Source organism: Pholcus phalangioides, unplaced genomic scaffold (genome assembly GCF_987345545.1).
Source record: "Pholcus phalangioides strain wild (caught in Gottingen) unplaced genomic scaffold, Ppha-v1.0 ptg000021l_1, whole genome shotgun sequence".
NCBI classification, from domain to species: Eukaryota; Metazoa; Arthropoda; class Arachnida; order Araneae; family Pholcidae; genus Pholcus; species Pholcus phalangioides.
In genome coordinates this window covers 13,667,963-13,688,838 of record NW_028301614.1, presented here as the reverse complement: position 1 = coordinate 13,688,838, position 20,876 = coordinate 13,667,963, and the positions used below count along the sequence as shown (strand labels likewise).

Here is a 20,876-nt window from a genome sequence, read left to right as displayed (position 1 = left end):
GATGATGCATGATGATGAAAGAAAATTCCTTACTAATTTTTTTCCATCCGACAAGACATGAGTCGTCAAAAGGTTCATCCCAACCCCTATGATCCTTCCACAGACCTTGCATCAGAATTTTTAGGATCACGGTGGTCGGACTCAAAAAACCCAGAGGATCATAAACCTTAGCAATCTGGGATAGGAGCTGTCTTTTTGTTTGGATTTCTGTGGAAGTTTCATCACCTTCAACACTGAAGGTATCTACACATGTATTCCATACAATTCCCAGAATTTTTGTGAACGGAGTTTTTTTTGAATTGAACCAGATTTGTAGAACCTTGAAGTTCCGGGGGAAGGTCATTCATAACCGCTTTGATGTTAGAGTTCCACTTCCTCAACTGGAAGCCTCCCCCTTGCATGAGTTTTATCATTTTGTTCATCAACATCCTTGCTTCACTGATGGTTGCAGCACCGGTCAGCAAATCGTCGCCGTAGAAATCCTTCGATGCAATCCTTGAAACATCTGGGAATTGTTGCTCTTCATCTTGAATCAGCTGCTGAATTGTTCGAATGGCCAAGAACGGAGCACAGGTTGTACCATAAGTAACTGTAGTCAGTCTATAGTCCTTCAACTCCTCACTTGGATCGTTTCCCCACACTATGCATTGAAACTCGGAGTGATTCCTCTGAACGAGAATCTGTCGAAACATCTTTTCTATGTCGGCGGTGAATGCAACAGCATGCGATCTGAATTGTACGAGGTATAAGAACATCAAAGATATCTTCCTGGAGTCTTGGACCAGAATGCAGAATTTGATTTAGTGAGATACCTGATGACGTCTTGCACGAGGCATCGAACACCACCCTCAGTTTAGTCGTGCTGCTCTGCTCCCTCAGGACACCATGATGCGGCATATAGAAATGCTCAGTGCAATGAGTACTCACGCTTGATTCTGTAATGAGTTCCATATGACCCAGTTCTTGGTACTCGTTCATGAAGTCCACGTATTTCTTTTTGAGTTCGGGTTGGCTTGACAAACGTCTCTTCAGTGTCTTGAATCGTTTGACTGCTATGGATCTAGATTCTCCCAACTCAGCAGTTGTAGATTTGAATGGCAGACTCACTACATACCGTCCCGAATCACTTCTCTTGACATCTGTAGAGTAAATTTCCTGGCACATCATTTCATCGGACAATTCTTCTCTTTCGACGGGAATCGCTTCCAGTTCCCAGAACCGGTTGAAAATCTCGTCCACACTGTCACTACAACACTGAGTCTGAGTGCAGCTAATTTCGAGTCATTGCCGTCTCCCCGTAGCCGGCACCCTTCCAGTCAGTATCCATCCCAGTTTTGTCCTCACTGCAAGTGGAGCTCCAGGCATTGAGAGTCGTTCAGGCTCCAGAATATCGAAGAAAACATCTGCATCTAGAATTATATCGATCGGTCTCGACTTGTAGATTTCAGGATCGGCTAGTTGAATGTCACCGAACATCCCCTCAGGAATGGCTATCTCGAAGTTAGGCGTTTTTGAAGACAGTTTTTCGACGACTAATGCTGTTGCTGTATGGACTTGACTCCTGCCGCAACTTGCGATGAACTTCAGATTCACTTGTGCTGTCGAAATGTCACATATTTCATCACTGACCCCTAGAATCGAATGCTTAGATTTGTTGAATATCAGTCCTACTTTCTTGCAACAGTCCTTGGTTATGAGAGATGTCTGGGAGCCACTATCCAGGAGTGCTCGACATTCTACATAATCACCACGGCACCCGCGGACATTTATGAGTGCTGTAGACAACATTACTTGACCTGATTTTGCTGTGGAAACATTGAAAGTGCCCGACACGCCTGCTTCTTCACTCGTAGGTGTTACGACAAGAGGTTGTACCTTGAATTCATGCAAGAGAGTATGGTGCTTTCCTTTACAACATTGGCAGCGGGTTGTAAACAAACATTTTGCAGCTGAGTGATTATTCCTCAAGCAATTGAAGCATAGCTTATTTGACTTCACGAAAATCCACCTGTCGTTGAATGTCATGGATTTAAATTTGCTACAATCACTGAGCTTATGATCTTGTTTACACACTATACACAACACATTAGCTTGTTTACGAGTAGCACAGGAAAAGGCAAGTCTAGAATTGCCTTTCGACTCTTCCCTTGGTCTGGGACCATCTTAGACAGACTTTAGACACCTGGCCTGTTTTTCAAGGAAAGCTATGAATTCATCACACTCGGAATAATCTTGACCTTGACTTAGTTCCCACTGCTTGATTAAATTATCATCCAATTTTTGTTTTAGAAAGTACACCAACCGTTCATTCGAGAGACCACTTACTTCAAGTCCCAAGCACTGTAGATTTCGTATTGCCTCGTTCGCCGTGTCCAGCAGTTCCAAGATGTTTCTTGAATTCACGATTTTCACTTGTTTCAGCTGGACGATCTTGGCGCACTGTGCATACGTGAGTTCACGCTTGTTGTCATATCTCGACTTCAGAGAATCCCACGCTTGAGAATAACTCGCACTCGTAATCGCAAATCCCGACACTAATCTCGCCGCTTCACCTTTCAGGACCGCCTTCAGATACTGGACCTTCTGGACATCTGATAAAGTGGGGTTGTTCCCGATTGAACCCTCGAAGATTTCCTTGAAGCTCAGCCAACCTCCGAACTTGCCCTTGAACTCCGGTAACTCGAACGTTGGCAGCTTGAGATTATTGTCCTTCGACTGAGATTTTTCACTGGGCTGGCTGAAACTATCTTCAGCCATCGACACCGAACTTGTCATCTCGCGAATTTTTCGTCTCAGCTCTACGTAGCCGTCATACTCCACTTCACCGAGTGATTCATTCGATTTCGCGATATCGCGGTAGCACCTCTCTAGATTCTGATTCAAGTTTTTTAGCTCGCGCTTGAATTCCCGTAGCAAATACACGTCATCGGATTCTAAAATGGCTGACACCTCTTCCTCCGCCGTTCGAATTTCCTTCGTCCAGAGCTTGAATTCTGAGAGCATATCACTAGATTTTGATTTCGGCATATTGACGAACGATTTAATTCGAACAGAAACGACACGGAAAAGAATGAAGTTCACTCACCGATAACACTCGCTTATTTTGGTTGAGTAAGTTTCCTTTCCTATCACCGAGCTGTCCAGCTTCCAAATCGAAACAAATACACACGAAGAGCCTCCGGCTTCTCGACGGACCATTATCATGGCGCTTCACAATATGCACCTGCTGATTTCTTTGGGGCTTGCTCCGCAGTCGCTTGTTCGGAATTATGAGACGACATTTTAGAATTAGATTTAATTTCCTCAAATATAAAACATGCGAGCTACATACATGTGCGACTTGTTACCACGATGTTTCTGAACGTAACTCACTGTTGCCATCTTACAAACAGTAATAATGAGAATAATAGATTAAAAGGAAGAAAACAAAAATAAAACGATCCCCGATCGTCCAGGATGAACAGGCATTTTGAATCCCGATTAATTTGTCGATTCCCAAGTTTTAACTAAATTGTTCCCCAACGTTAACGCGCAGCATAACCATATCGAGTTCGGATGAAATAGTTCCAAGATTAATTACCGCAATCCCTTTTTCGCATCGTTACAAATACTCTTTCAATGTTTTCGAGGAAATTCTGTCAGCACCACCGGCAAGTTCACAAAATTCATCGTTTCGAGTAGAAGTTGGTGCGTAGCGACACTTCAAAACTGATTGCTACTTGATATAGTATATGCGCGCTATCTAACATTTCCTAAGGCAGTGATTATAAGCACCAACGCGTTCGCTTCCGACTCCACGGACGACATATAACCGCGATGACATATCCCTCCTCTCTCTAGTCGTTAGATATGAAATACCGTCGTTGATTTCAGTTGGATCTTTTGCCAGCTTTTTAATTGTGTGAGTTTATTCCCAGCAGTTAAAATTGGAATAAACGCTATATTTTTTCCCCGTTGAAGTGATTGGCGGCGGATCATCCCCGAAGGAAATGTATAATAAAACAGTTGGGAACATATCATTAGTCGATTTCATTTAAAGGTGAAGAACAGAATATCTTTGGAAATATTTAGACAGTATATACGTAATTATCTGTATTTATATGACTTATGTTCGTCTTGTAATTATAATCCAAGTGTTGTGAGAGCGAGTTTAAATCGGTGAGTGAAGCTACAGTGTACCTACGACACCATCTCAAAAACGTACATCCTTTCTCAGCACTGTTCTTGTGTGCTCACCGTCCATCTTCCCTAAAAATAGAATATCTTTCGCTATATATATGAGGAACTTATTTTCAAAAGGGAGCATTCACAATTTTTCCTGAAATGCAATTTTTAACGGTTTATGATTCTTTATGATAAGCTCTGTCGGATTATTCAACCGGGATTATTTAAACGGGAAATTTTTGGTAGAAATTACAATGTAAAGTATGTCGTTTCTATCAAAAGGGAACAACACATCCACCATTTTCATACACTTCGGTACTTTTCATCTCTCGATTGTGGACACACGTGGCACCGAAAACTTTGTCTGCTAAAGAGGTGTGTTCATTAATGGATAACAGGATACATTGAGTCTTGTCAATGTAATCCAAAATTGTGTTTGTCAGTGGAGGTGTCCTCTAACGGGACTGCCCATTATTGGAAGTTCCACTTTAAAACGATCGTGTTTCTTATGTTAATGACGAGATGGCAGTAAGGGTATCCTCCTGGGCTAGTGAAAACCTTCTGGAATCAACAATGAATGATTCATTCTGGAATCAACAGGGGATAAATAAAATTTAAAAATTTTCAGAATTAACCAGCTCAAATTTTAATCAAATAAGATGACATTTCAACTAATTTTCTTTCAAAACGTAGCATTTCGAAAATTCAAATGTGGATAACTCTCTCGAATCAGGAAACATTGCATTTAAATATTATTCTACCCCTCCCACGTGCTACTTGTGTTGGACTGTTTTCTACGTTTGAAAGCTGTAAATTTATCAAAAATGGAAATGTTCCCTTTTGAAAATAAGCTCCTCCTATTGTCACGAAAAATTATACAGGAATGTAACTGTTTTAAGCACACCAACTCTGGCCATATCGCCGTACGACAATTTCCTACCAATGAGTGGGAAATGAAACCGCGATATATCGGTGGTCAAGGTCCCAGGATCGTTAAATAAAGAACTTGTTTTCTATGTTCTCTTTCCCACAATCGAACCCATGACCTTTATGGAAAACTTCATGGTGGAAGACGAACATTTTACCACAGTACCGATCAAGTGCGTAGAGTCAAAACTCCTTGTGGTCAAAGAATGTCCGGAGAAGAAGCACTGATTCTGTAATGGATCCTCTTCTGCCACAATTACGAAAAGCCAAAAAGGCACAGGGAGTCAAGGAGGCACTGGCTTTGAACCTCGCAAAATAACGAAAAGTCTTCACTGCTTTTGTTTGTAGCTCTCCCAATTCTGTAATTTTAGCCACCATATCGGATGACTACGACTACTTAACTGTACATGCACCTCGTGACATTCCTTTGGGGAATTTCGAATGAATCGGTTACATGCAGGAACGTGTTGTTTCCCGGTGATGGCTTTTCGTTTAGAAGTCCCGTAGGATATGGACCGAGCAATCGCACAATTAGTTAGTTAATTAGAAACGTGTTGTGTCGATGTATATGCGTCCTAACATTTTACCTAACGTACGGCCCAAACGCATCTCTGTTGGCAGAGTTGCGTTTGTTTCGTGTTCTTACTGGTGCCGCCATCTGCCTTTCATATTTTGAAGCGAAAACGGAAAATGCTTGAATTTTCATTTTATCGTGCTGAGACCGGTCTTACACGATCATCACCTGCAAGCACGGGATTTTCGGCCTACGCTTTGGGGAATGAAGAACAAACCAGAGTTGCCAGATGATCGCCGAGCCCTTGATGGGCGGGCGGATTTTTTTTCGACTATGGAACCGATTCCTCTGTGAAAAACAGCGCCCGTGTGTTCCGTCAACTTCTGCGTGGTCGTTTGGAATCGGCCTGAAGGTATGACTGGTCTCTGTGAATAGATTTTTTTCAAACGTGAGACCGGCTCGCATTCGCTTCTCGAAGTTACAAAACTGTAGCAAACCAACTTCAGCCTACCACCACTGCACCGCGAACGAAGTTCGAACCTCGATCCTCACGATGAGAATCCAGCACGAGATGCTAAAACGACCGCACGGAAGCCATATCGAATGAGTTATACCTCGATAGCGACAGCAATGGACATTTTCAAACATATATTTCTTTGGTCTCGATCCTATTTTTACTGGATTTGATTGTACATTTCTATGGTTTCGTAGCCTGAAAATATTCGAAAAAAAATGCAATGCTTCGATCAATAGAGCACGACAGCAGCCATCCTAATGTTCCAAGAAAAATCCGTTTCACTTACATCCGATTCTGCTCTCGATCATTTTCTTCGACTTCGTCCATTATTTTTTGTCCCTGGAATTTCTTCTGAAAGAATTTCTGTTTCTCAGAAAAAAAAAATCTTCATCTTTCGCCTGTTTTTCTCCCAAACTATCACTTTGTAGATGAATGGAAAGAAATAGAATAAAGTAAGATTTTATTCTTCCAACATTGTATAAGGAAAGAGAGAGGCGGAAAAAGAAGAAAAAACCCTTCAAAATTTAGTTTCTTTTGAGCCACTTTAGTTTCCCAACTTCACACTAAAGAAGAAACAGCAGAAAGATAAAAGAGTAAGAACATTCTTTCTTGTGCGTAGGTACTATATATATATATTCAACTGATCTCCGCATCAATTCAAGATGGATTCTTATTACCCTTGTCTATTTCATTGTGTTCCTGAACAATTCTCTTCGCGAACGCCGAATGTTTCGTAATAGCGTTTTCCTGATTGCCCTGATTTGAAGGATATAAATAGATTTCTTGTCAGTGAGTTTGATCCTGGATCCCTTTTGATCATGGACACCATCAACTATTTTGAAGTATTTCAACCGTTAAACTGCTGTAGGAAGTGCCTTTAATACGAATACAGCCCCGTTACTCGCGCACCCCTTTCGCACCCTGTACGCACAAACGTGAGGGTTGTTGTTTTCTCAATATAGATCAGGGGTCTTCAACCTCTCAGACAATGCGAGCCAAATTAAAGCCAAGTCATACCGTGGCGTTCGCAGTTACTGAACAGGGTTCTCCAAATTATTGAACACTTTTATTTTTACTCTAAATTTAGTTTTTAATTATATTTTAATTTTAATTTATTTTCAAATAACTTCCTTTCATTAATTAATTAGTTAACTACAGCGGAACCTCCCTTAACGGACACTCCCCGTTAGCGGACAAAAGTTTTGGTCCCATTGGAGTCCGTTATCGAGAGGTTCTATTTCTTTTATTAAATCTGAAATTTGTCTCGATGATTCTGAATAATTTTTTCATTAATTTTAAATTTCACTGATTAGGAAATTATTTATTCAAAAAATTCTTAATTTTTTCATGAATTTATTTCTCTTGACATTTCTGAAATTATTCTCAATAATTCTGAACGCTATTATTTCTATCAGTAGTTCTGCAATTGTTTCTTTCAGTAACTCTGTAACTCTTTTTTCATTAATTATATATTTTCTTCAATTAGGAAATTATTTTTTCAATATTCTAAAATTCTTTTCTTAATTAAGGTATTTTTTTTTAGCATTTCTGTGAATTCTGTAATTATGTATACCGTTTGGATGTTAAATTCGGCCTCTCAACGTATGTATCCTGTATAAAATCTTAGGCCTCAAAAACTGTTTTGGCTCAGGGTTTCCCAAATTCGTTACGACGGCCCTTTTAATGTATCAAATGCGCAGCATTACATTAAATCTGAAACGTATCTTACAATATAGCAGTACGGATTTCAAGTGACCCCCAGAGATCTTCGACATTTTTTTTATTTTTTGCGTTTTTGAATTTAATCCCTTTTCTATGTAAAGTACCCATTTCCTAAAAATAATCGGCGACCCAAAGCAAAAAGCTCAGAGGGTCACATTTGACCCACCGGACATGAGTTGAAGACCCCTGGTGTAGATGTATATTTTTTTAGCCTCAAGTACGGACTCAAAGTTAGAAGCGTAATTTATACATCAGCAGTTTCCAAATTCTTTCGGTGTTGGACTACCCGAAGATATTGGTGCCGGTAATGGACCCCCACAGAGGCAAAACGATGGTGGAATGAAAACCAATTCAGATTTCGACAGGGACGTTCTGCAGAACAAGCCCTCCTGGCTATTAAGGAGGTGATCGTCAAACAAAGGGCGAAAAAACAGGATATCGCGCTCATTTCCTTGGATATTAAAGGAGCGTTTGATGCACTGAGACATAACATCATCAGAGAAAGACTCGAAGATATGCCGATACCAGAACAGCTTGCCAAAATAATGTGCCACACTCTTCAGGGAAGAAGAGTGGCACTTCAGACTACAGCGGGACTAGCGACACATAGGCTATCTAAAGGATGTCCACAGGGATCTTGCTCTGGTCCAACGCCCTGGAACGCTGTAATTGACCACCTTCTGAAGATGAGATGGCCAGGCCAGGGAAATGAAATCGTGAAAGTCCAGGCGTTCGCTGATGATATTGCCATCTTGGTCAGCAGCCCCACGGAAGGTAGAACGGAGACGCTCGCGTCAGAAGTACTCGAACAGATCAACAACTGGATGACGGAACACGGGCTTGAGGTGGCGTCAGAAAAGTCAAAATATCTGTGGATATCGTCCAAGACCTCATCAGGGCTCCAGATTGATGGGTCTCCTATCGAACGTACGGACCTTCTCAAATACTTAGGAGTTTACATAGATCCGAAACTCAAATTCCGAGAACACGTGAGGCTACAAGCTGATAAAGTTAATAAAGTTCTCCCACAGTTGTTAAGCTGTGCAGGCTCAAGATGGGGCATAACCAGTGTCATGCGTCGCACCTTATATGTATCGGTGATACAGAGGATGCTGGCCTACGGTGCCCCAGTCTGGGGTTCCAAGCTCACCAAGGCAGTAAAGAAAAAACTAGACTCGGTTCAGAGGAGCTTTCTCCTCTATATCACCAAGGCATACTGCACGTCACCAACAAACGCTCTACAGGTGATAACAGGACTGGCCCCCCTCGGGCATTGGATAGAGTCTGAAGCAAAAATGGCACTGCTGACGAGACTCAATCGGCCTACCATAGTCAACAACGAGCGCATAGAGCATTCGCAAATTGAACAGAGAGAGATCGGATGGTCCTCACACCCAGCAGTAGAGGTAAAAGACGGACAGATCAGCTTACACCATGACAAACAGCTAACGCCGACAGTAATTTACACGGACGGCTCAAAGACTAAAGACGGAACTGCAGCAGCCTACGTCGTTACGGAAGGCAACAAAATAATCAGCAAGTGGGCACATAAGCTTAACGCAGAGGCTTCCGTGTTCCAGGCAGAGATGCTGGCTCTTCTAGAGGCAACGAGGAAGGCAGAGGAATTAAACCCTCCAGTCAAAATATACACGGACTCGCTTTCTTCGCTGCATGCAGTCACAAATCCGTTGTCCAAAACGTACGCTTCAAGAGCAGTCAGGAAGATTCTCATTAATAACCCCGGTATCGCCCTCTCCTGGGTTAAAGCCCACGAGGGGAACTGGGGTAATGAGGAAGCTGACGCTCTTGCGAAAGCAACAACAGAAAGACCAGAAGTCAATCGAAATATTCCATTTCCAAGGTCTTGGGCGAAGGCAAAGATAAAACAACATCTTCTAAGGCAGTGGCAGGTGCAGTGGGACAGCAACGATAAAACAGGGAGAAAGATCCACCAGGTACTTCCGAGGGTGAGGCTCCAAGATCAGGGGTGGTCAAGAGCAATGATCTTGTTCTTCACAGAACATGGGCCATTCCCTGCATACCTCAAGCGATTCCACCTTCGGGATACAGACACCTGCAGATGTGGAATGGTGGGAACACCACTGCACTATGCCACTGAATGCCCACTGACCAAGAAATTTCACTTCGGGAAGCCTACACAAGAAAACTTGGCCCTTTGGAGAGCCGAGCTGTTAAAAAGAACTGACCGAAAAGAAAAAATTGGAAGAGAGGATAACAACAGACGAGAGAACATTCATCCCCGACGGAAAGCCGCCTCGATCGCAAAGAGCAAGAAACTGCAGGGCACTTTCCACAGAGGAGGAGTCTTCGGAATTTGAAAACGAACAGAACACATAAAGACTCCGCGCCTTACAGGGGCAGCTGTCGCGTGGGCGGATCTGTCACGTGTAAATAGATGACTGTGTGATGCATATTGTGTATATGTATATATTGTATATTTTTTCTGTCATTAAAATCCAGGGATTTTTGCGGTTGGGTCCCGGGGGTCTGGATGGGGGTGCTCCGGGCTGTTGCTCGGGCTTGTGGGCTCCTCCTGGTGGCTGGGTGGCTGCCCGGAGAGGGGCTGCTTATTGAGATGCCCTGAGGGCCGTGCATGGAGTTTGTTGGCGACTGTAGTCATGGATAGAGGGTGGGGGGGGGTTGCTTTCCGGATATTCTCCGGGTGGCGCCCTGGCCCGGCGCCCCTGATTCTCGCCCAGCGCGACTCAACCTGATTGGGTAAAAGGCTTATATCCCGAGAGGGACAGAGCCTGGGTCGTGTCTGGTTAGTAGTAGTAGTAGGTAATGGACCCCAATCCGATAAATTGAGCGTGTCATCATGAGTAGAACTCCCCGTGCAGAAGAGGAATCTTTCAAACTATCTGTATCGTTTCAACCCCAGATAACTAAACATTCGTCTAATAGACTATTAGTTATATTAGTTACTGCGTAAACTGATTTAAGTTTAGTTGTGTCTAGGGTTAAAACGTTTTATCTAAATTACGTAAACGAATACAGCAGACCAGTAGACTCTCGATGATGCTGCTGCGCGCTAGTCCGTCCCATCCAGTAATCCGGCGTTCTTAGGTGGGTTTTCTCGGAGCATAAAAGAAAAAAACATGTCATCATTGCATATGGGGCTACAATTATGTCCCGTATTACGGATCGATATTTCCCTCGTTGAGATATGCTTTCCCTTAGAACAAAAATGTCCAATTTTTTATTTCAAATCATAGGGTATTACTGTACTGTTATATCAGTTACATCAATTCAGTAATTTTTGGTCCGTTAGAGTTTAATTACCATATCTGCCCGCGGACCATCTGTGCCATAGGATAAGAAACGACTTCTGTCGTAGTGAACAGAACATTGACGCCGCCATTAGAATAAAACCATTTTTTTGAAAATTCGATTATTCAAAATGGCTTCTTAAAAATCTTTTTCCTCTAAAATTTCTACGATGGAAAAAATATGTCATGGTTGAGTTTCGTCACATCCAAACAGTCACTGTTTTTTTTTCTTAACAAAGCTTGCTTTTATTTATTTAGTTATTTTTAGTAAAAAGTGGTTGAAAATGTGTTGCAAACGTACTTCGATATGCATCGCATAACGCAATTAACCTTCTATGGTCCCGTGTACGTTCCGTGTTTCATGTCGTGGGTAAATATATTTTGTTATACACCCAATTCATTCAGAAAAATACGGGAATTTGGGTTCTTAAATATGGTAGAATACCGAATATCGGTAATTTTCACCAAAAAAGGTGGTCATAAGCAAAATCACCAGTTCTTGCTCATACATTAACAATTAGAGGATAATGAAGAACTTATTGGAAATCTCTGTAATTCCCGAGGGAAAAACTTGGAACGCAAAAAATATGTTTAGATGAATATTTATACTAATTATCATAATATAATTCACAAGTGATGAATATTATCTTCATTCATAACATCAGTAAAGATTGCCAATTCAAATATGCTTCAATGAAAAAAAACAGGGAAAAGTGTATAAAAAAGTGAGTACGACCAAAAACACAGCAATACCACTAAAAATACGGGACATTCCCGTATAATATGTATTTCACTCCTGAATTTAAATGTCCTGTACATATGATCACTCCACTCATGCTGTAGATATAATATTAGTGCTTGAGGAAGACAAGTGGCGTTAATGTGACCGCACAAGAACATGGGTACTGCAAAAGTTCTCCACGCCGAATGCTTAGCAAAAATCATCGGGTTTTTTTCTTCTAGATTTCTCTCTTGATATCAATATTTTCTAAATCTGATGATGCAATGGGATGTTTTTAACACAGATACTGTATACACATTTAGAAATTAAGTTCACACATTAAAAACAACTTTCTTGCAAAAAGTAATATTATTATCATACGAATAATACATCCTTAAAGCATTGCAACTTATGACTATTTATTGAAAACTATTGCCAGTAGTGTGCCCAATATGTTGAAAACACTAGAGCTTTATTGAAATAGTCCACGCTGCTCAATGGGACCACATCGGGACTAGGAGCTTTTGATAACGATAACCGAATATTAACTATGTTCAAAAAGAGTCCCGTTTGCGAGTATGGTGACCATATATCCTGTTATGGTTAACGAGATGTCTGGTACACTTCTACCGTATTGGTGAAACGGGACAATCATTTTCCTTTCCTACGTAATTGGTTGCAAAATGTTAAATCTCTCGGTTCATTCTTTATTCTATTCTTAAACGGAACCCCCGTTTTTCCCTTTAAGCTGAAACTTTGCATTTTTATTTAATAGCCACGTGAGGCGTTAAGACTGAAACTGCCTAATGTATATTACAAATTACGATGTTTTTTCTTTCATGTGCAATACGTTTCATAGATCCCCTGAGAAAATCACTCTTTAAAAGAAATTTGAATCTAGCCAACTGAAAGAAACTGATCAAGAACTGAAGAAAACGACTTTATTTTTTCGTTATACATTTACCTTCACTATAAGAATGTCATTGCAAAATCAGCTCCACACGATACATATAGACCGTAGCGAATGACTATGAACTGATTACGACACATTAAGTATTCAACAAGTACTGTCAACAGTCTTGCAACCTGATAACGATAGCTTACATTAAAAAAATTAAGTTTAGTTAAACCTTAGCTTCAGAATGCACAAAAAACTTTCGACGGAAAAAAATTGATAGCCTTATCCGAAGCCTCGATCACTACAAACGGATTTTTCCATGTTATGGTATTGGTTCGTTCTGTTCCTCGCAAAAATGATAACAATACCCGAAGTGATAACAATAACATTATTCTAATAAGTGGCATCGACACTAATTGGAATCAAATGAACGTGTAATTTCGGCAGAAAAATAACTCGAGAGTCAAATGCTGAATGATTCGATTTTAATGGTAACTCCCTTCAATTTGATGAATATATACAGTACTATCATTGATTTTTACACATTGAATATCAATATCTCTTATTAGATGTTTGCAACTCCATACAAAAGAAGACCGTCACAAATTTTTCTTTCCTATTTTCTTTTCGCATCCAATTTCTTTCTCGGTTCAACTCGCATAACATCTAAAAAAGAAAAGTCTCTTCACTTGACGAATGGAAATAGTAATTCGTAAGACTTCGGAAATCCAACCCTCCCTTCAACCTCACATTTAACAGTACGTAATGCCAATATTAGTCTGGGGTTCATTATTTTGTTTCGACGTAGACCAAAGCTGCTAAAAGAACTGTCTGTCTCCGGATGCCAGGAATGTCTCAGGAATGTCTTCGTCAGACGCAAAAACAACAAGTAGAAAAGGAAAGGCTTAAACGAAACTGTGTACGAGAAGAAGATCGATCGTCTTCGCTAATTACCGCAAGGGTTTTCCGTTTGTCAAGTAAAAGTTTACGTAAATGCATTTTCTTCAAGGCAACGGTAATACGAATCTTTCAATGTGACGTAGTTTCTGAATATTCTTAGTTAGTTGACACCGCTTATTATATTTGCGGATAATGCTATCATTCGGATATTGTTATCACTTTCGCCAAGTACGAATCGGATTTATAACATGGGGAAAAATTTCGTTCATCGTTGTCGGAATTTTGGTTTACGTTATCACTTTTTTTCTTCGTCCAAATTTATTTTTGTGTATTTTAAAGCAAAGTTGGAAATCTGACATAACTTCTGTCGTTGCCTCCTCCGCATATACCTCCCTCGGGTTCGAGCCCGCGACTATGAAAGCAACCTTCGCGGTGGTAGACGAGCATCTTACCACCACGCCACTCGGACGCAACGCGCTGCTAATATCACCACATTTGTTCTGTAATTTCGTAATTTACGTGGACGGAGTCTGAAATGTGTAAACGTGTTTCCTAATTTTAGTTTATTCAGCTTCAATTCCTTCTTGATATTGGGATTTCATTTTCCGTCAGTGTATTTCTGTAAAAAGAATTTCTAATAAATTGAGATGGCTTGAGTTTATTCAATAGCAGGAATGGACAAAATCCATGCTCAGGTAAATTGAGTTGAAAACTTTTAAAAATCAATACAGTCTGAATTCATTTAATTTATCTTGAATAATTATCATTTTGATGAGATCAAAAACAATATTTTAAATATACTTGCTACATCGTAAAATACTGCATATTACAGTCGACGCTTGTTACGACGAAACTCTTCGTTCCACGGAAAATGGCCGTTATATTGGGAGGTCGTTATATCGAACGTTAAAAAAGTATTAGGATTAGCTTCTCCGGAAAATTGTAAACGTTAATGACGTTAATGAAAAAAAATCTTTCATTTGATTATAATGTCGCAATGTAAATGTATCTGTCTCTACAAAATTAAATACAGTGAACACTCGATATAACGACCCCCTCGTCCCGTCAATATATCGACCCTCCGTCCGGTCGTAATATCGAAAGTAAAAAAATATATGGTAGTCGTTCTATAAAAACATTTGGGGCTTATCCTACCGGTCGTTGTAATGGAACGGTCGCTATAACGTGGGATCGTTATAGCAAGCGTCGACTGTACATAATACGGGATGAGGGATGAACATTGTACATATACACTCATGTCCATAAATTAAGTATAATTCAGAATCACACGGAAATCGAAATCTAAAGTAAAAATTTCACCTGTACAATTATCACACACATCTGCAAGAATGATATGCAAATTTCAGGAAGCCACCAGATGATGCCGATAGTACGTCACAATGACGAGAGTGTAAGAGGGGGGGGGGTATATAAGGAATGGTGGCAAAGAAGTGAAATTCTTCACAAGAGTTCTGTAAGGCGCTCAGTGCCATAAGTGAATAGTTATGACACAGAGGACGCATGTGCATGATTTTTTACGTTGTAGAATTATCGGCCGCCTGGAAAGTGGGCGTATTCAGATGGAAGTATCCGAGGAACTTGGAATTGCCCAAAGTGTCATCTCTAGGCTTTGGCAACGATTCCAAGATAACGGAAATGTCAGTAGACGTTACAGTACAGGTCGCCCCCGAGTTACAACGCCGAATGAAGACCGGTATTTGGCAGTAACTGCCAAAAGAAGCAGACGGAGCAGAGCATCCGACCTGTCTCGTCAGCTATCTGCAGTCACGGGTACCACAGTTTCAAGGCAAATCGTGTACAGACGTTCGGGAGATATTGGTCTATATGCTCGCAGGCCTGTCAGATGTGTTCCGCTCACGGCAACTCACAGTCGGCAGCGATTAGCCTGGAGTAGAGAACATGCAATGTGGACATCGTCACGGTGGGCTTGTGTGATGTTTTCCTACGAGTCCAGGTTTAGCTTGCAGTCTGATTCACGTCGGACTTTCATATGGAGAACGCCAGGTACCCGTTACCACCAAGACAACATCATTGAACGACACCGTTACGGTGGTGCAGCATTGCTCGTTTGGGGTGGAATTATACTGGGTTCCAGAACAGATCTGCATGTTCAAACCGGAACCATGAAAGCCCAAATTTATCGGGACATCATTCTGGAACAACATGTACGTTTGTTTAGGGGTGCCATGGACGCAGAATTTGTGTTTATGGATGACAACGCCCGTCCTCACCGAGCAAACATCGTAAACGAATGCCTTGAATCTGAGGATATAACCCGTATGGAATGGCCAGCATTCTCACCTGACTTGAATCCGATAGAGCATGTGCGGGACATGCTTGGCCGACGAGTTGCAGCCCGTCAACCACCTCCTACATGTGTACCGGAACTTCGGAGAGCATTGCATGCTGAGTGGAGTGATCTTCCCCAAGATCAGATCGATAATTTGATACTCAGCATGCCTAGGCGTTGTACGAACTGTATTTCATCGCATGGGAGACATACAATGTATTAACCATCATACCAACCATGTAATAGTAAGTTTTTGTAAAGGAGATATTTTTTACAATTGCTCCAGGGAGCAAAAATCGTAGTTTTTATGAATGGCATCATACATACACCATCGTTTTTGTTCTTTATCTTTTGTTTAATAAATGGGCTTTATGAATAAGTAACGTTTGTTTTGTTTCTGAACCTTTATTTGCCGGAGCTGGCATTATCCTTAATTTATGGACATGAGTGTATATATATGAAAACACTGTGTATTTTGCCGATACCCAAAATCAGCAAGATCAGCTTTGTCAACCCCAGGACAGTTTGGTCTTCAAAATTCGTGAAACCTGTGACGCAATAAGTGCTTTTCTAAGAGGACTGTAAGTGGATTTGTACGACTCATCTAGAAAGCTGCTACGAAACAAGTTTGGGTCGTGATACATAGCTCAAGAGTCCCTGGTTGTAAGAAAATTTCTAGGACCTATCTCGGAACCCCCCCCCCCCCAAAAAAAAATCGAGTCTCGGTCATCACCATAGAGTAATAATAATAATATATAGCTTTAGTTTATAGTCATGGCTTTTGCCCCTGATAGCCCCTGTGAATCAGAAGTTTGGGTCGTGATCCAACCTCAAGAATCCTTGCCTGCAAGTGGTTAGTGCAATCCATCTCGGAAGCCCCCGAATCGAACCTGGGTCATGACCAATAGCTCAAGAATCACTGGCTGTGAGTAGATTTATACGACCATGTCGGAAGCTCCTACGGATCAGAGATTTGGGTCGTGACCCATAGCTTAAGAATCCCTGGCTGTAATTGGATTTGAGCGACCCATTTCGGAGGTCCTGTGACCCATAGGTTAAGAAACCCTGGTTTAAGCCATCTACATATTTCTATCTAAGGATTCCATAACCTTTTTTCTCCAAACGTCAAAGACAAACATGTTCAACGAAGGATTTTGTCCATATTTTAGAAAAAAAAAACAAACGAAAAATGGAGTACCGAGCTATATTCGGCCGTCGTAATATATCGAATTTACCGGTCATTAAATCGGATAAAATTAACGTGGCTGAAATAGGAAAATATTTGGGACCTGTCTTACTGGTCGTTATAATGGACGGTCGTTATAACAAGCGTTTACTGTAACAACAACGGACAAAGTAGTAACACAAATACGAATAATCGATATTGTTTTTTCCAACCAGAAACTGAAGTTTTATTCACAGATATCGCATTCTCAGAAGAAAAAGTAGAAACATAACGATGACGTTCAACGTATGAAAATCGCATGAATTTCTGAGGAAAATCATAACGAAAAAAAGATTAATGTGAAAATAACAATGGATGTTAGTCAATTATTTTACATTATTTTTGTTTTTCGTTATGATTTTCATCAGAAATTCCTGCTATTTTAACACGTTGAACGTCATCGTTAAGTTTTCCATGATTTTCACTGAGTAAAAGTTTCCAGTAAACAAGAGAATCTTTAAGATCTTGGAAAAATATAAATACACACGAGTAATGGGAAAAATAACGGCTATAATAAACATCTTAATCATTCTTCATCCTTTTAAGCTGATTTCGGTGAAAAAAATATATAATTCGAAGAAATCCCCGGGAAAAAAGGGATAGAAAAAAATCAGGTGAAAGAAATTAAAGCTCTTTCCACTCGAAAACAAACTCCGTGACTTTAGAGCTCACACATTCCTTTCGTCGCTATTTTTCCAAGTATTTCGTAAATAATAAAATGAAATAAAAGATATAAGATTAAAGTAAATGTGTGTAAATGGACGGTATTCATTTCTGCGTGTGTATAAGAGAGATCATTTTCTTCTTCAAATCACAGACTTTTTCTTTCTGTTAATTAGAGAGAAAATCGGAATGCGCTGCTGCAAAAATAAATAAGATAAACACAGCACTCTGGTAACTTTTTTAAATATTCAACAAGTTGTATGCTAATTCCAAATGCTTTACAGAATGAAACTGAGGATTTCAAAATTTCGGAATTTTTCTTTACGTGTTTCCCATGCACGTGTCGCAGAAAAAGCGCCGATAAACTTTTGTTTTCTCTAATTCTCTATAAGTTATAGGGCTGTTGATTCACTTTCGTTTAATTACGCATCTGTCATTCACGGGAAAACTATTATTTTCTTTGGTCTAAATGTCGAAGGAATTTAGAGGCCAAGTCATTATCTTAAAATAGGAATGCTGAACGTTTTGAGGAATGCGAGCCACTCTTCATTGTTTTGAAAACGTGTAGCGGGCCACTTGAGCTTTGTGAACTGCATCAGCGATTGCAACAACCCTGCTACAGATTGATTCAGTTACCGATAGAAAGCCGCAAATGAAACCAGACTCATCACTAAAGTAGTCAATAAAAGTCCCTAAAAAATAACTTATCAAATCGTTTATCGATTATCAAGAACTATTTTTGATTATGAAGATTATGAGATTTATAACCTGTGATTTATTTACCTCTCTATCATAATTTTTATACTTGTTTACTGGCGATGCGTATAATGGCACTTGTGCATGTATTTATACATATATCTTGTTCAAGCTTACTTAATAAATGGTTAGGTTTCTAAGGAGGTACCCCCTGGAATAATGTGCTTACATAACCTAGTGTCTCGGTTCCTATCACTATCATTTAAGCGATCTGTAAATGTGCTGTGGGTCACTGAAGTCATCCGGAAATGTACCCCATGGGCTGCTTCAGTGATCTAGACCTTTGTCCCGGGCAGTGGTGCAGGAGCTGGAGTTGATTTTTAGCGAGGGTACGAGCACCCCCTCAGAATTGATTCAGAAATTACAATTTTCTACGTAAAGCTCAAGACAAGCACCCACAGCTTCCCACAGACTTCCCACAGTCATATGAAAATAAGTCGCAAGCGCTACTTGAGTGATCTGGAAGTATGCCGCGGACCACTTAATTGAAGCTAAAGTATTTAACAGCCCCGCGACGCAGTTCTAGACCACTTGAACAGCTCGCGATACTTTTCTAAACTGCTGCAGTGGCCAGTACTCGTCCTTATGGTTGCGCATCCTTTTATTTAGGTAGTCAAAATACATAGAGTAAGCTCTCGCAGCGACTGAAAAGGCTGTTGTAATTTTTTGAATTGTCGCGTGTGCGCGAAATTCGACTCAACAAACATAGAACTATCAATTCCTAAACAGACGAGAAAAATCCATACAGGAATAAGGAATCAAAATTCCGTCTTCAAAACCTAGAAAGAGAAGTTGCCGGATCCCCAAACCGCTATTCGACTTCATCTTTTGAAAAGTTCAGGGAGGGAGTGATCGAAATTGCACGGTGATGGCTCCGAAGAAGTCCCCCAAAGACGACGGCAAACCGAAATTGAAGGCGCGCTACATGCCGATCTCAGAAATGAAAGGAATCTTCTCGAAGACGTTCGTCCAAACTGAAGCGACGGATTACCTGGCGTCGATCCTGGAATACCTGATGGCCGAAGTGATCGAGCAATCGACGGTCCTCGCCAAGAAGAACAGGCGTAAGGTGATCGAGAAGAGGGACGTCATCGAAGCCATACGTTTCGACTCGGAGCTCAGGCAAGCGCTCGACAAGTTCCTGCCCAGGAACTGATCCGGTCGCCGATTCGGAAGCTCCAACACTCGACAAGTTACTAAAAGACAGCGAAGTGAAATCATGTAGTGTGCACCCGCGATTGCGTTTCCTGATAATTATGCATCTGTGATTCGAAAAATTACTACTTTTTTGAGTTTTTAATTAAAAAATATAGGTTCTGCTCTTCCCAGCCACTTCATGTACAAGCGTTTGGCAACAAATTTGGATAATCTGTATTTGGCGAATCAGCGATAGATCTGGTGATCTCGTCATAACCTAACCACACGTTGGAAAAAGGAGGGCGAAGGGAAAAAATATAACAGGAAAAAAAGTATAATAGATAAGACAGTTATTTTTAGAGCCTCTTTTCATCCTCATCCTACGTGTTCTCCTCCACTCTTACACGCATATGCTAGAAAGATACATTATATGTGAGGAAAAAAATCATTAACAGGAGTATAGAAAGAAAGGAAGGAAAAAAAGGAACTTCAGTTGTTCATAGGATTCCCGTAAAGCTTCACGATGGTGAATAGAGGGGAAAGAAAACACAGAGAACTTGTTTGAATTTATTTCACTTTAAGACCAGACATGACCCAGGCTCTGTCTCTTAGGGGATATAAGCCAGTTACCCCGAATTTATTTCACTGGTATTTGGACGCAATATTACGTCCGTGATCGTAAAGGGGTTAATTTCTGTTCACTTATGACGAATCCTTTAGTCGGAGAACATCTTATTCTAAGCGAGGTTAGCATCAACAATATATCCATCGTATTCACTTGTAAACGAGGTATTTTAGAGAATGATGTAACCATGACAAGTTTAAAGCGTGTTTATGCGTTTGGGAGATCCTCAGTGTAATTCAGAATTAAGGCAATCATGTGTCATAAATTTCAGAAAATGCAACGATCTTGAATTTTCTTGATCAATTTATCGATCGCCGAGCCGAATCTGCCGAAGCTATAAATATGAAATTTGGACAGTAGTTTTATTTAATATTATTGGACACTTAGTAAGAAGGGATTTTTCGAAATTTAACCCTTAAAGGGTCATGTGGGGGCGGGGATTCAAAGTTTATATGGAGAAACATAAAAGGCGTTACATCCGCTGTGCTTTCCACGGAGATGCTACC

General features: G+C 40.6%; 4 protein-coding genes across 4 annotated transcripts; 1 reads left to right on the top strand and 3 right to left on the bottom strand.

The window, feature by feature from the left end:
• Positions 1 to 227: 227 nt before the first annotated feature.
• LOC149070668 (uncharacterized) lies at positions 228 to 1,167 on the bottom strand. The gene is made up of 2 exons (XM_089248898.1): positions 821 to 1,167; positions 228 to 729 (listed from the first exon to the last, which is right to left on the bottom strand). Exons 1-2 carry the CDS (start codon positions 1,165 to 1,167, stop codon positions 228 to 230), a joined length of 849 nt encoding a protein of 282 aa, XP_089105024.1.
• A 114-nt stretch (positions 1,168 to 1,281) lies between these two features.
• Positions 1,282 to 2,025, bottom strand: LOC149070667 (uncharacterized). The gene has a single exon (XM_089248897.1). The coding sequence runs from the start codon at positions 2,023 to 2,025 to the stop codon at positions 1,282 to 1,284; it is 744 nt and encodes a 247-aa protein (XP_089105023.1).
• Positions 2,026 to 2,163: 138 nt separating this feature from the next.
• On the bottom strand, positions 2,164 to 3,027 carry LOC149070666 (uncharacterized). Its single transcript, XM_089248896.1, has one exon. It carries the CDS (start codon positions 3,025 to 3,027, stop codon positions 2,164 to 2,166), a length of 864 nt encoding a protein of 287 aa, XP_089105022.1.
• A 5,332-nt stretch (positions 3,028 to 8,359) lies between these two features.
• Positions 8,360 to 10,183, top strand: LOC149070665 (uncharacterized). The gene has a single exon (XM_089248895.1). It carries the CDS (start codon positions 8,360 to 8,362, stop codon positions 10,181 to 10,183), a length of 1,824 nt encoding a protein of 607 aa, XP_089105021.1.
• Positions 10,184 to 20,876: the final 10,693 nt, after the last annotated feature.